The sequence below is a fragment of the Galeopterus variegatus genome, unplaced genomic scaffold (assembly GCF_000696425.1).
Source record: "Galeopterus variegatus unplaced genomic scaffold, G_variegatus-3.0.2 Scaffold775, whole genome shotgun sequence".
NCBI lineage: Eukaryota > Metazoa > Chordata > Mammalia > Dermoptera > Cynocephalidae > Galeopterus > Galeopterus variegatus.
Window position 1 is genome coordinate 270,210 of NW_007726886.1, and position 15,468 is coordinate 285,677.

At 35.6% G+C, this 15,468-nt stretch overlaps 1 protein-coding gene across 1 annotated transcript in view; it reads left to right on the forward strand.

Moving 5' to 3' along the window:
• The first annotated feature begins 39 nt into the window (after positions 1 to 39).
• VGLL3 (vestigial-like family member 3) overlaps positions 40 to 15,468 on the forward strand; it is a 42,302-nt gene continuing 26,873 nt past the window's right edge. The window contains exons 1-2 of the mRNA XM_008572368.1: positions 40 to 165; positions 11,270 to 11,555. Coding sequence (XP_008570590.1) covers positions 40 to 165; positions 11,270 to 11,555 — 412 coding nt within the window. The remainder of the gene's footprint in view (positions 166 to 11,269; positions 11,556 to 15,468) is intronic.

Here is a 15,468-nt window from a genome sequence, read left to right on the forward strand (position 1 = left end):
GGTGGCGGCAGCTCGGGGGCTGCCGCTGCCCCGGCTGCCATGAGTTGTGCGGAGGTGATGTATCACCCCCAGCCGTATGGAGCGCCCCAGTATCTGCCCAACCCTGTGGCAGCTGCAACCTGCCCCACAGCCTGCTACCATCCAGCGCCCCAACCTGGCCAGCAGGTGAGTCACCGACCGGGCAGCCTGCCCGGGGCGGGGGCGAGGGGCACCGAGAGTATCGGTCTGGGGCTCCGGCGACGTCCCGCCGGATGGGTGGCGCGGAGGATGCTGTGGGACCTGCGGGAGCGCCCTTGAGCAAAAAGCCATCAGAGGAGAGGAGGAGAGGCTTAGGGAAGTGAAGAACAGTCTGGGTGGACGGGTGGGGATTCGATGTGAGGCTTTACCTGGCTGGGGGCTTCATTGAGCTGTTGTCACCTGAGCTCGGAGGCTGCTCCTCATAGCCACCCTAGCTCTTAGGACTCAGTTCTCTGAAGCTCACCAAGGGCATCTGTCTTAGGAATATGTGAGTAAACTTCCTTTAAACCAACTATTCTGTTTCTTTGGAAAGGTAGAGTGTTTCAGGGTTTTCTTGATTAAGAGGATGAAATGTGCCACAGAGGTGGCGGAGACTACCTGGACAGTGAGCTCAGGAAATGACCTTTCCAGGATTTTAATGGTGAATCTTTGATCTAGTGTAACGTCTATCAGATGTTACTAGAACTTCTCCGTAGAGTTTTTCTCACTACGACTGACTTGGAGGAGGTTCTTCATTCATTTTCTATTCTCATCAAAGTGAAGAGCTTGTTATGGTAAGGGTTTAGTCTGTCGACTGTGTTTCCCCTAGCCAAGAGGTAACCTTGGATCTTTGGACGCTGGGTCTCTACCATGCCAAGAGTAACTGGAAATGTCCATAAAAAGGGGCCAGGGACTGGAAAGATGACATAGTGTAGCTACTCCAGAGGAAGAGTAGGGTATTAGGAATTTGGCACTAGGTGCCTTTGGACATTACTCTCTGGACACACCAGAGTGTGTCAAGGTTTAGCTAGTATTATATTTAAAAAAAAAAAAAAAAAAGTATGTATGTGGCAAGGGGCTCTGACAAAATAGGGTCCTTATCAGATTATGGGAATTAGGGTGAGTGGATTTGATGAAACTTAAAAAATACAAGATATGTGTAGAAAATTACCAGCTACTGAATTTATTGACTTTTTTTTTTTTTTTAAGCTCCTTATGAGCCATATGTTTTTATTGTAGCCTTAAGGGTTTGGCCTTTAATCTGGCCTTTTAATTTCTATATTTCTTCTACCTCTGTCCTTTTGCTAGATTCATAGTGCTGCTCTTTGGAAAGAAATCATAACTTTTTCTTTAGAATTTAGGGTCTGAAATTCAGCTGATTCTGGAAGGGTACCTGCCCCAGATTCATCTGCTAAACAGTAGCAACTTAACCAGGATCAATTGGGGCAAAAGAGAAAGGAGGCCTACTTTCCTCCTATCATTTTTTTTGTTTGTTTATTCGTTTTAATATTCAGAACTTACGCATTTCAAAGCAAAATTTTCCTTTAGAAAAGGAGTATGGGAAAGCATTTTATAATTTGTGGTCAAGGGTGACAGATTAATATATTTTGATTATGCTGTTTGTTTTTATTTGGACTTACATATAAAAATATATATAAGAAATGAGAAAACCATGTAGGTCCAAGTTAGGCAAGTGAGGCAGATACCCCAGCTATCAGTTTTATGCATTTTATAAACAGTCCTTTATGAAGCAGCCTTTCCTCCATCTCTGAGACTATAGAGGCTGTCAGTTATGGATTAGAGTGTGGATGAGCAACAGATTCAAACTTTACTAAATATTGCCCCTTAAAAAAAATAACAAACTAGTAGAAGTTGCGAATAAGGTTTTATTTTTTAGAGCTGTAAAATTAATTCCATTAAAATGAATCTATTGTAATACTTTGAGTTAGAAAATAAAATTTGATATCAGAAAAATTTCAAATTACCAATCATAAAAGTTAGTTGCCAGTAAGAAATGAATCCGAATACCTTAACTTTCGCAATAGCCCTGAGACCCAGTACCCAAATATCATTCTTTTCCTAAAACCGTCAACAAACCAAAGAATGAATTAAAAAAAAAATCTAAATAGTCTACATTGATGAGTTGCATAATGATCAACTTCTGCTATAATTTGGGCTTTTATAGACGTTGCTTAAGTAGATATTAGGCTGAGTTGACCAAGAGAATTTGGTTGAAAGGTATGCTTGGAAATTTTCACATTGCTTTTACTAAAATGGCTTGTTCAAGATTTCTTTTTTTTGTCAAGTAAAAAAACTCTTTGAGCATAACTGGCTAGCGAAATAAAAAGACCCTTGACAGTGTAACTACTGTTCTTTCACTGTCACAAGTTTATTTTGATGACCTATATTTTCTATTGGAAAAAAGAGTAAATCAGGAAATTCTTATCAGGCTGACAGCATTTTTAGACTATGTGGTGCGTGGGTGAAGTGGGACTAATATTGACTTGGCTCTAATGCAGTCATCCGAGAATACATATTTTGGTTGTTTTTGCATTCCATAAGGTTTTATCATTATTATCCATGAAGATTGTTTTCTCCATACATGGGAAGTGACCCCTAATAGCATCTTGCCTGGGAGATAAAAATAAGGGCTACAACTTCTGCTCCATTAGAAAAATTGATTTGTTGAGGAGACAAAAAGGAAAAACAGCAGAAAAAGTGACAGAGTAATCATGAATGTTTAATGGTCATTCATAAAATGCTAGAAAAAGAGAGCACTAAAGTTTTGTATTATTTTTGCATTTAATTATTGTAATATGTCTTTGAACAGATTTTTCCCTCTAATCTGTATATCTCTGAAGTGCTTGTGAATTAGTATATCAAAATGGTTTATTATGACAGATTTTAAAGACAGGTATATTTCCCTTCTTAGTGTATGATCATATAACTTTAAAATTCTTTTCGAAGTAACATAACTTTATTCTCTAGGCATGTGTACTCTTAGATTTCCTGTAAAAGCACAAATGTGCACTTGAAATTTTAAGTTTAGGATTTTATTGAACATATAATGTGTTGTAGATGGTAATAGATGAGTGTCTTAACATAGTTCATTGCATATACATCAAATTGCACTGTAATGTGTTACTTAGGGATACAGTAGATTAAATTAATCAAAGTAATCTGTAAATATAACTGAAGGGTAAATTTTTATAGTCCCTAATATTAATTTCTAAAAATTGCATGACTATGCACAATAATTGCACTGTAATGTGTTACTTAGGGATACAGTAGATTAAATTAATCAAAGTAATCTGTAAATATATCTGAAGGGTAAATTTTTATAGTCCCTAATATTAATTTCTAAAAATTGCATGACTATGCACAAATCCTACAGGGTGCTTTATAGAGCCAGGAATTGCTCAGAGATGCTAAGCAACCCGGTCCCTGTGCCTACCCTCTCTTTGTAGCCTCAATACAGCAGTCCCTAACATCTCAGGATAACTCTTGACTCAGTCTCTCAGCACATGCTCTGAAGGCTGATGATGCTGTGGAACATGTGCTGAAAGGAATGCACTTGTATTCTAGCAGTGACAGTAGGAACCCACAGAAAATTTCGAAATATGTGTCAGAAAAAATTGAGGGCAATAATATGAAATCATAGATTCTCTTCATACCCAGTAGACTTCTCATCTTAAATGCAGCCAGTCTGTTGACTAAATACTTCCCCATATTCACAATGTTAAAGTTAGGAAGATACTGAAGGCAAAACCTTTAGAATTGTGTAGTTTATAGATCAGACAGAGAACAATTACTAGTTTTCTAATCGAGCATAGGGGTTTTTAATAATCACTCTTTGGGCTTTTTATAAGTTAGACCGTATTTACTCTGTCCTCTTTAAGGGTAACAGCTGTGTGAATCTGCTTGCATGCTTTCACTTAAAAGAGTTAAATGCCCTTGGGAGGCAGAACTCCAGTAATAAGTTTGTTAAGAGTTTTTTTTTCAAACTTTCTCTGAACTCTGCCACCTTGGTTAAGTCATAAAACCTCTCTGAGATTCTGTTTGTCAGGGAAAAATCCTGGAAAAACATACTTCACCCCCTTCTTTTACAAATGGGAAAATGTATGTTCATAGGACTGAAATGCCTGGCTAAAGATTTCAAAGCTGATTGGTGACAAAATTAGGACCACCAGATCTCCCTCTCCCCAGTGTAGTCTCTTTCCATCATTCCATGCAGGCTCCCAAGATTTTTTTTTTCTGTTGCACAATAGCTTTATTTTTGTCTTTAGTCCCCCGATCAACTTTTTCTGATAAAGAAGATTAATATGAAGTAGATTCTTTGGCCTTGAAGTTAGAGATTCTTTCCAAGTCCTTGGTAGTGTCCTTTTTAAGTTTAGGCATTCCAAAGGCTTTTGCAAGCATTTGTGTTATGCAAATGATTTTTGCTACCCACGTTGCCTCCTCTGTTGATGAGGCAGAATATCCACTTAGCAAATGAACATTTATTTATTCAAAATAAAATACAGGAAGTGGTATTAACAGTCAATTTTAAGTGCCTCATATGTCATTGCTATTCCAACATAAGCTTTAGATTCATTAAGAAGAAAGAATATAATTATAACCTAAATTGTTTCAATTCACAGTCAATTTATTTAAGGTAGAGGATCTAATTTTCTTGCAACTGTAAGCAAGGACTTAAGTGGATTTGTAAGAATTTCATACAGGACTCTTTGAGAAAGAACAGCCCCTATAATTCTACGCTACACAAATTAACTTGACTGTAGAGACTTAGAAGCTTAAAATGCCCCATAGCTTCATGCTCTCAATAACTTTCCTGCCAGAAAATTCAAAGCCAGAGGAAAAATTAAACGTTAAAATAACTGAACTGTTGTCTCTGGCAGTCAGCCAGAATGGAGATTACACTAATGATGGTAAGGGTGGGATTGAGATCCATGGAATCACACATAGTGAAGATGTGTTCACCAGGAAGCCAAATGCCAGGCCAAGGTGACATTCTGGAAATTTAAGTAACAAGTATTTTGGCTAAATTCAGGAAGTCCTACTTTATATAGAACTTTGTTAAATCTCACATTTCACAAAATCAGAGATGGCAGGAAAATGAAGGTGTTCAGGACAAAAGAACCGTGCTCTCCTGCAGTGTCTCTTTGGGCTACTGCAGAAGAGATGCTGAACTGACCTCTTTAGGCAGTATGTATATTTCTGTCTTGTATCCATGTGTGCAAAGGGAATTTTCAATGAGAGTAAAACTGTTAGGCCTGTGATGCCTAGGGAAGCTCTTAAAGCAAATTTGATGGTTAGGTGATTGTCATTCTAAAACCTCGCTGCTCGACTTGAATCCATTCCTATAGGTCCTGTTTCCAACTAACTTTAAAAAAAAAATTCTAAACTAATACATCTAGTAATAGATAACAATTTAAGGTATTATCTCCAGAAAACTATTTTTATTCAAGAAACAAAGGCTCTCTAACAGTTGAATTTTAGGCTATGGCAGACAGTAAAGGCAATAATTTTGGACAAAGCTCTGCCTTGAGCATTTCAATATGCACCTCTTTTAAGCAGCTGGTTTTCTGTTTTGACTACTCATTCAGGAAGACACTAAGAGTGCCTTGAACCATCAGACCCAAACAGCTGTTGCTAGAACAACTTATAAATGCCATATTTATTGACATTTCAGTGGATACCGGATTTATGCCAGTAATTTATAAGATGGTCTGAACTGGGGTAACTGAACCATTTTTTACTTGTCTCCAACTTTAGTGGGATAAAAAAGTGACCCAAACTCAACAGGTGTACTTTCCCCTTAAAACTGTATCTTTTTAGGATGCCAAAACAGTTATCCTTAGAGGATGGAGTAGGGGGACTCTTGAGTATCCTTTCTATTTAATATGAAGATAGATAAAGGAAGAACCATAACTAATTCTTAAGAATTGGACTAGATAACCCATGTCTGGAAATGAGTTAGTCTTCAATGGTCTGTAGGGACTTTTTGGCTAGTATCCTGTAAAATCAGAAGAGGTGGCCATTGTAAGAAATAAAATTAAGTGAATTTGTCTAGTGCTCTGCCTATTAGGATATAGAGCTGGACAAGACCTTTGAGATAATCAAGTCAAAATTCCTCATTTTCAAAAAAGGAATCTAAAGGCCAGAAGGTTCAGTGACTTGCTCGGACTCATGGAATTAGTTTTCGTTAAATCCTCTTTCTCATTTCAGTTCTTTTTATTGTGTTCCTTTCCTGTCTGGGCTTCCTTAGAAATGAAAATAATAATTAGTAATTTACCTAATGTACCTTCTTACTTTTCTCATTTATAAATTTTGGGATATTAGCTACTTAAAGAAAAGATACAATTAGCCATATGGATAAACCATGAAGCTCTGATTTACTGCTGCTCCTACCATATTCTTAAAATTAACTGTGAGAAGTCTGAGTTCAGGAGCAGGCTCTCTTAGCTTTGTTTCTCCAAGTCTTTGTATAGTTACTCACACAAAATAGGAATTAATTGACAATTAGATGAATGAATGAATAATAGACACATTTTTTTTTAAAAAAAATGAAATCATACCTAAGTCTAGTAATAGGATTTTACAAACAAACCAGAAATTCGTACATCGGAAACTATTGTTTCATTTAACGTAGTCAGTTTGAGAAAGAACACATACCCTTATGATATGATCACTGCTTAAAACATTTTGGGAATGCAAATTTTGAAATTGCCTCTAAGCATGTGGCACATTTTTTTCAACATCATCAAAACTGGAAAATTTTCCTCCTTGGAGGGGTTAGGTTTGATTTTTCATAATGACCAGAATCATTTACAGGCAAGTGTGCTCAAAAGTAGCTCAGCATGTTAAGTAATATTATTTTTTGTTTGTTCTTCTCTACTGTTAAGAAAAATTAAAACAAACAAACACAGAATCTTGAGGTGTGACTGTGTCTCACAAATTGGCTCTGCTCACATTTCTAAAATAGGATTTTCAGAAAAATTGTAAGCAGTTATATTACGTATCTGATTTTCCAAGGAGACAATACTTTTTTAGCTATAGAAGTTCAGCTTCATCTAGATATGCATATATTTCTAAGAGCACTGCACTGCTTAGTAGCCATACCTCTGATATATATATTTACATCTCTAATTTTAAAATGTTATAAATAACTTTAGACTTTCCTAGTTAGCATATGATTCCATGCTGACTGTGGGTTCTGTTTGTTTGTTCAGTTAAAATAAATATCTCATATAGAGACTCACTTTCTTTAAATCTATTTTCTTGGTACATGCTTTCTAGTTAGATAGAATTAGTTGTTATAAATAACTTTAGACTTTCCTAGTTAGCATATGATTCCATGCTGACTGTGGGTTCTGTTTGTTTGTTCAGTTAAAATAAATATCTCATATTGAGACTCACTTTCTTTAAATCTATTTTCTTGGTACATGCTTTCTAGTTAGATAGAATTAGTTTCAAATCCCATCTCTGCCACTTAATAGTTAGGTGATCCTGGCTAAGTAAATCCGTTTTTGCATGTATAAATTGGGAATACTCATTTTGATGAAATATTTGTGTCACAGATTTAAGTGAAATAAAATATATAAAAGGTCTGTGATGTATCATTGTTAACCTGACCCAACTTCCCATAACCTGAATCGCCCTCCTCCAAACAGGCTAAGAACCAAAACTTCAAGTTTCTCTGAGATATTTTTAAAAAATCTGTTTTCAAGTAAATTAAGAAAAATGTGGTCAAAGAGCAATGTGCTGCTTTTATGGACTCTACAATTTTGAAACATTTACCCTGGGCTAGTACATAGGCTCCAATTAAGTTATTGAACATAAAAGAATCATTGTATTTAAAGAAGATAGCCAGTAGAAATTTTTTAAAAAAGCTGTTTCTAAATAGCTGGTGATTCCAATGATACATACAAATACTTTTGTTTCCTTAGAAAAAAAGTTTCCATATATGCACAGTAATCATTTAGCATTCTGTAGGTTTAAGACTTGGGGAGTTAGTGGTATTTGGCTTCTGACGTGGAAGTCTTTCTCTTATAGGACATATCCTTTCCCCTGCACATTCCTACTAAAGTTTGTTGCTGTTGTGCCTAATGGCAGGCTTTGAGGTGGTTAGGTATGGTTTGCACTGCCTAGGCCAGGCCAACTCTACTACATACGGCTGCTCCAACGACTTTGTGAGCTAGCTTTAACTTTGTGGCTGTTAACATGTTCTTTGTTTCACCTAACTTCAGAGTCATTTTACCTGGGGAAAAATTGTCATTACTATGCAATGGCAATGAAATGTAGATGTGCTAAACCAACTTCGGATGACTTCTTTATTTTTAAACAATCGTTCAAGGTCTTATAAGAAAAGCATGAATATTTCTGAGAGAATTTAATACTTTTAGAAAGTGATTGTGCATTTTGAGAAAAATACGTAAGGGATTACATTTGACTTTCATTCAGGAAATCTAGGTTCTGATGATTTGAGATTTAATCTCAACATTTTGAATTTTATATATTATTTCTAAGACAGAAAGTAACACTAGTGATGTTTCATTCCAAGGAGCAAACTCCAGGCAAATATAGAAATGGCAAAAGCACACATGAGTAATATGCTTAGTTTAAAAAAAAAAGGGGGTGGCAAAGAATTGATTTGTAGTTATCAAAACACAGATATCAGAAAGTAGTTGAGGCACAAGAGTTTATGGAGAAGAACATTAGGATGAGATAAATATCAGCATATGAATCAATTGCTGTTTAAATTATGTGTTCCTGTTTTCTTCATGATCACACTTAATGTAAAAAAAAGTGTGCAAATTGAAACTTTGCACTTTAGATAGTTATCAGGCTATTTAGATACTTTGAAATTCTTATTTTAACCAGTGATACTGATTGTGAGGCTATACATGAATGTGTGTTGGGGAGGGGTGTGGTAAATGCCAATATTTAAATTGGTTCACTGTAATTTGTGAAAATTAACCCAACTTTATCTGAAAAAAGTGCAAGTGGGAATGATAGATATTCTTATGTCTTGCCTAATGTTAGATATATTATAGGCTCCCATTTCATTTTATTTGTTTGACAGTCTCCAAGCAAATTTATTTAATTAGTAGAGGAACTGTCATCAAAAGTCGGGAGAGAAAGAGAGAAAAAAGTGTATTTTATAATCATTCCAAACAAATCTTATTTAAATAGAGGATATTTAATATAATATAAAATATAGGATAATAGATATAGGATAATACAGGATAAAATATAGATATTTTTGTAGAACCATAGGTGTTTGCAATATGAAAAATAAATATTTCAGTATACATATCCAGTCATTACAATCACCTATTCAACAATAAGGCATATTCACTCACAAAGAATGGATTATCTATTCATGGACAAATGACAACCATTTTGACACAAATTTTAAATAAAAAGCAGTGTACATATTTGTAAATAATAGCTCCAAAATAATACACAGCCATTCATAATATTCTTGAGCATTTCAGGACCCACCTCACACAAGAACAACACATTCATTGCTAGAAGAAAGGATCCAATTTATTGAATGATGCATTTATAATTTGGGGTATATGTTTTGAATATAGTAATTACATCAGAAACATACAGTCTGGGTTTAGTGTTTTGATAACATTTGCAAAACTACTATGTATTTTGGATTTATTTTTTTCTACTCACATTCATTTTCCAGCATGCATTTTTTTTCTGAAGTAAGAAAAACAGTATGACAAAGGACCAGGTTTTGCAGATGTACAGATGATATAGCAAGCTCATTCAGTCACTAATAATGTATTTTGTAATCTTTAGCAGTATCTTATATATAATTCACATTGAAGTTGTTGAAAATAAAAGTAATATGTGTCCAGTGAAAAATGTTTGTAAATATTGAAAAGAAAGAATAAGAAGATAACAATTATCTACAAATTTACCACCAAAAACCAATACAAAATATGACAGTCTGGCAATATTTTTTCCACCCAAATATCCTTCTCTTGCCCTCTCCCAACACCTACATGCATCTACACCTGCGTGTTTTATGATGCTGCTTTCTGATTCCACCACTTACATGCTCTGTGACCTTTGGCAAGTTATGCAACTTCTCTGTGCCTTAGTTTCTTCATCTTTAAAATATGGATAGTAATGATAGCCATGGTATAGGATTGTAAATTAAATGAGGTATTAAATATGAGGCTTTAATAGAGTGCCTGGCATAATATAATTAATTATTATGATAGTTATGTTTATGTTTTTCACATATTTTAAGTTATCAAAACTTTCTTATTTTTATTTGAAAGGTTAGCCACTACTAGTATCTTGTGTTATTTTAAGTAAGCCATAATAAAACTTTTTTTTCCCTCTGTGTTAGTGTTGGTTAGTGGAACATCTGAAAAATATGTTCCATGTAAAATGGATCTTCACACAGACTTATTTTGTCATTTTAGTTTGATTTTTGAGAAATGAGTTCAGCACATCTGCCAAATCCTTTTATAAGATGTTACATTCCTGTTTTTATTTTAGTTTATTTCATTTATGAAAAGCTCTTTTCTTCTCCACCCCACCCCCAGTCAGATGTCTTATCCCTCATTCCTCCCTGTGCTGAACTGTACTGTTGCTATACATTAAACCTTTTAAAGTAAATCAAAAATGGGAAGAAAACTAGAAGGAATATGTCACTATTTTTTTTTTGTAAGTCTTTCTTCTTTTGGTGTAGCTGGAAAAACAAAAACCCAAATACAAAAAAAAAAAATTCTATCTTAAATGCTCTGAAAATTATACCATTTGATAGTGGACTCTTTCTGTATATTCGTTTGCTAAATTTGGAATCAGACTTTTTTTTCAGTGTGGGAAGGAGGCAACTAGATTAGGGAGGAAAAAGATGGAGTACAGCAGATGAAGAAGAATCAGTTTGCAAACATGTGTTAATATTTAGATTCTTTTTTTTTTTATAGTGAAAAGTTAACTAGTTAATGCTTTCTTACAAAACAAAATTCTATCTTAAATGCTCTGAAAATTATACCATTTGATAGTGGACTCTTTCTGTATATTCGTTTGCTAAATTTGGAATCAGACTTTTTTTTCAGTGTGGGAAGGAGGCAACTAGATTAGGGAGGAAAAAGATGGAGTACAGCAGATGAAGAAGAATCAGTTTGCAAACATGTGTTAATATTTAGATTCTTTTTTTTTTTATAGTGAAAAGTTAACTAGTTAATGCTTTCTTACAAACTGTCTTTGAAACTGTGTTTTGTTTATTTCATCCCAGAAGAAGTTAGCGGTATACAGCAAGATGCAGGACTCTCTGGAAGTCACCCTTCCCAGCAAACAAGAGGAGGAGGAGGAGGAGGATGAGGAGGAGGAGGAGTTGGAGAAAGACCAGCCTGCCGAGATGGAGTACCTTAACTCTCGCTGTGTCCTTTTCACTTATTTCCAGGGAGACATTGGGTCAGTAGTGGATGAACACTTCTCAAGAGCTTTGGGCCAAGCCAGCACCCTCCATCCAGAATCTGCCATTTCAAAAAGCAAGATGGGGCTAACCCCCCTATGGCGAGGTAAGAATTCAAAAGCAGATGCTTTCCAGGGCACTGTCTCTGTTTCGCAACCGCCTGTACCAGGTTCCAGCTGGAGACTTGCCCCTGGAGGACGGATATCCACTTGCTTTTTAATTTTTAAGGACAGCAAGGAATTTCTTTCAGACAAACAGCTGGATCAGTTTTGTCACATGTGGAATGCAGGGTTGGAAAGGATGCAGTCACACCCCTTAAATTCCTCATGGAAAGTAGTGATACAACCGGCTTGAATTTATAGTGGCCAGATCGAGCTGTGAAGCACCATTCCTAAAGCCCCGATGGCCCAATTTGGATCTCTAAATAATAGGCGTGCCTGAATCAGCTTTTAAAAAATTAGCTCTTGCTCATTCCACTAGGTGCTACGTGGTGACATAGCAGAGCTCTGAGTCTGGCCCCGGAAGACAGACTTTGAAAGCCTTCTGTGTTCTCTCGATAGTGTTTTCTCTCCTGATTTGTGTGGTGTTAACTCTTTATAGTGTACAGTCTAGGTATTAGTGGCTGCATCTACATGGCTTAAACTACTGTTTTTGTCTCAATAAAGAAAAAAACAGTAGATTGGGCATCCTCTTCTTTCTTTTCCTTCTATGTGGAGGTCACAGATATATGTTTGAATCTGATTTCTGGTTTATAGAATATCATGGGGTGATATCTTTATCAGGGTAATTACAAGGTTAGAGAAAAAAATAATACATCATTCCAATGATAGCCTCAGAGAAATAAGTTACAGTTGTTTCTTCTGAACTCACCTGGTCATAAGAATTATTTAGTAAAATGGTTCTCAAGGTGTGGTTTTCCCAACCAGAAAGAACATCACATGGGAGCTTGTGAGAAATGCACAATCTTGGGTCCCATCTTAGATCTACAGAAGCAGGAACTCTTGTGTGGGGTAGTATGTTTTAACCAGTCCTCCCAGTGACTCAGATGCTGGCTCAAGTGTGATAACCATTGACCTAAGGCTGTTGAAAACACATGCAGGCCTCCCTTGCCTCCAATCTATTGAACCATAATCTCCAGTGACTAGTGGCTTCCTCTGAGCAGCAGAGGAATGGTTCTGCTCCTTTGTAGGACAGGTCCTGGCCATGTGGAATTGCTGGGCCTGATGTGTAGGGACAATGCTTTTCTTCCTGTCATTCCTTTTCCTCCTTTCCTTCCTCCCTCCCTTCCTTCCTTTTCTCATTTCCTTTCTTCCTTTTTTTTTTCCTTTTTAGTAAATATGAAAAACATTAAGCAGTGTCTATAGAGGGGAAAGTGGAATACAAATCAAATGTCCAAGGCCTTGAATAGGAAACATACTTCTTATTTGATTAGTAAATATTATGAACTTCCCACAGAATCTGAGACTTGGTCCTTGGAAGGCTAAGATGGTTATGTAATCAATTAATGTCCTATTTGATAGCACATGGCGAATAATTTTAATAATTTGTGGAGAAAAAAATAGGAAAACTTCATTAATTAAATGGATTTAATAAATAATCTGATATATCAATAATAAATTTTATCAGGACAGTCAGTCCCAGGAGAATAATAAATACAATGACTACTCTGAGCACACTGGCATATACAACTCAGATATCGTTTAATCTGGCAAATATGAACTAGAGCTCAAAAGTATATCTTGGTGTAAGAGCAATTATCTATAGTATCAGAGCCAGAATAGTTTTAAATGGAATATTGAATATATGCAAAAATCCTACAATTTAACATTTTCTCTGTAATTTACATGATACATTAGAGAAGACCCTTGAAGAGATGTTACATTTTAGTGTAGAAAGAGTAAATAATGGTAATGTTTTAGTAACTATTATTAGAGTTTTCTTGGCATCGTCTTAAATTTGGTCTTCGAATCTACTTTCTCATTCATTGAGTTATGCAACAAATATATATTAAGCTCCTACTATGTGTTAGGCAATGTTCTAGGTACCAGGACTATATCAGTGAATGGGACAGCCCAAGGTTCTGCACTCAGAGAGCTGGAGTTTTAGTGGAAGAGATAGGTAATAAACAAAGATATAATCATGTTCAAGGTATTATTTTACTTAAAGTGATAAGGAAAGCCTTCTCTGAGACAGTTACACTTGAATGGACACCTGAAAAATATGAGAGCACCCATCATATGACTGACTAGGGAAAAATAATACTATGCAGAGGAACAGCCAGTGCAAAGACCCTGAAGATAGACTGAGCCTAGACTGTTCAATGGGAAGCAGAAATGCTGGTGTGAGTGGAGTGAAATGAAAAGTGATAGGTAGAGAACAGGTGTTTTAGAGCTTTTTAGAGCTTTTTATGTCAGTTTATCAGAAGAGTAGCCCAGAAGAACATGGCAGGCTCTTCAATTTCTATCTCTTCCTCTCCCACTCAGTCTCCACACACCATATATCTCATTATTTCACATCATTTTCCCTGATGCTTAAAATAATGCATTTCTATCTGGAAAATCTGAAATAAATATCAGTTGAATAGTTAAGTGACTGAATTAAACGAAACAAGTTCACACCATGTACCTAAGATTAGAAAAGAAAAAAGGCTTTAATAGAGAACGGCTTGGTAATATGAAGTTGTATGAAATCCTTGGGTACAGTTTTCTTATTTACAAAGTAAGCTTGTTGAATTGAATAACTTTGAAATTTTTTATTCTGTAAAGTTCTGTGATTTCAAATGTACTTTCCATTTGTGAAAAGAACTTTGCCATAGTTGTCTCTAGTTGTGAATTAGTCAGTTTTAGACAAACATACAAAACTTGGAAAGGATTCATAGGAGAGCCACAAAATGCAATTAAAGATATAGAAAAATGTTTCAAAGAAAGGCGATTCACATTTCTAGTAAAGAGAGTTAGTGAGAATTTAATATTAATTGCCAATGTTACTCAGGATTGGAAAATGCAGTCTTTGAAGTTCATTGGTTTTGGATTCAAGTCTTAGCCTTATTGCTCTCTGGTTGCAATGTGATCTTGGATTAATAACTTAAAATCTCTCAGAGCTCAACTTCTTCAACTTTAATATGTGCTTATTGATATCCATCTCCTAGGGTTATTGTAAACGTTTTTTTCTGATAATGTATACAAATAATTTAGCACAGGGCTTGTTGTCTCAGGATGCTAAATGAAAGTCAGATGCCTTTTCTCTTTTCCTTTAGAAAGTTTCTACTTATTTGGCAGGTTTTTTTCTGATAATGTATACAAATAATTTAGCACAGGGCTTGTTGACTCAGGGTGCTAAATGAAAGTCAGATGCCTTTTCTCTTTTCCTTTAGAAAGTTTCTACTTATTTGGCAGAGAGAAAAGCAATCTTAGGTCTTTATCCAGAAATGTTTTCTGGAAGTTTGTATTTCTGGCGCAAAACACAGTGTCTTGGATATAGTAGTACTAAGGGCTCTTTGATAACATTGATGGTGGTGGCAGTGATGCTTTTCAAAGGAGCTGCTGATCATGGTGCAGTTTACGGTATGAAGTTCTTACAATGCTGCAGAAGCACTGCAGTGCTAAAAATAGATTTAAAACTGAATTACGTTTGATTGAAGAATATGTGTGCACAGTAAATTTTTAGACAAAGGATAGTATGTAAGCTAATAATGGAATAATGGGCATACTTTGAGTGTATCTTTTTTTATGGAGCTAGGAAAGTTCTTTTTTAGGTGTTTTGCAGCTGTTAAGCAAACAATTAATGACAGAAAATACTTGTATTTTATTTTGCACAAGGTCTCATTGGTTACTTGCAATCCTGCTGTACTTTCTAACAGGGACTGACTAGAGCTTTTTAACTGAGAAAATCTAAGGAATCTGATTGTCCTCTTATCTCCATCCAAATAGAAACATCAGCTTCATATATGTCTATGCATTGGTTTCATAGAAAGTGTGTGTGTGTGTGTGTGTGTGTGTGTGTGTGTGTGTATAGAAAAG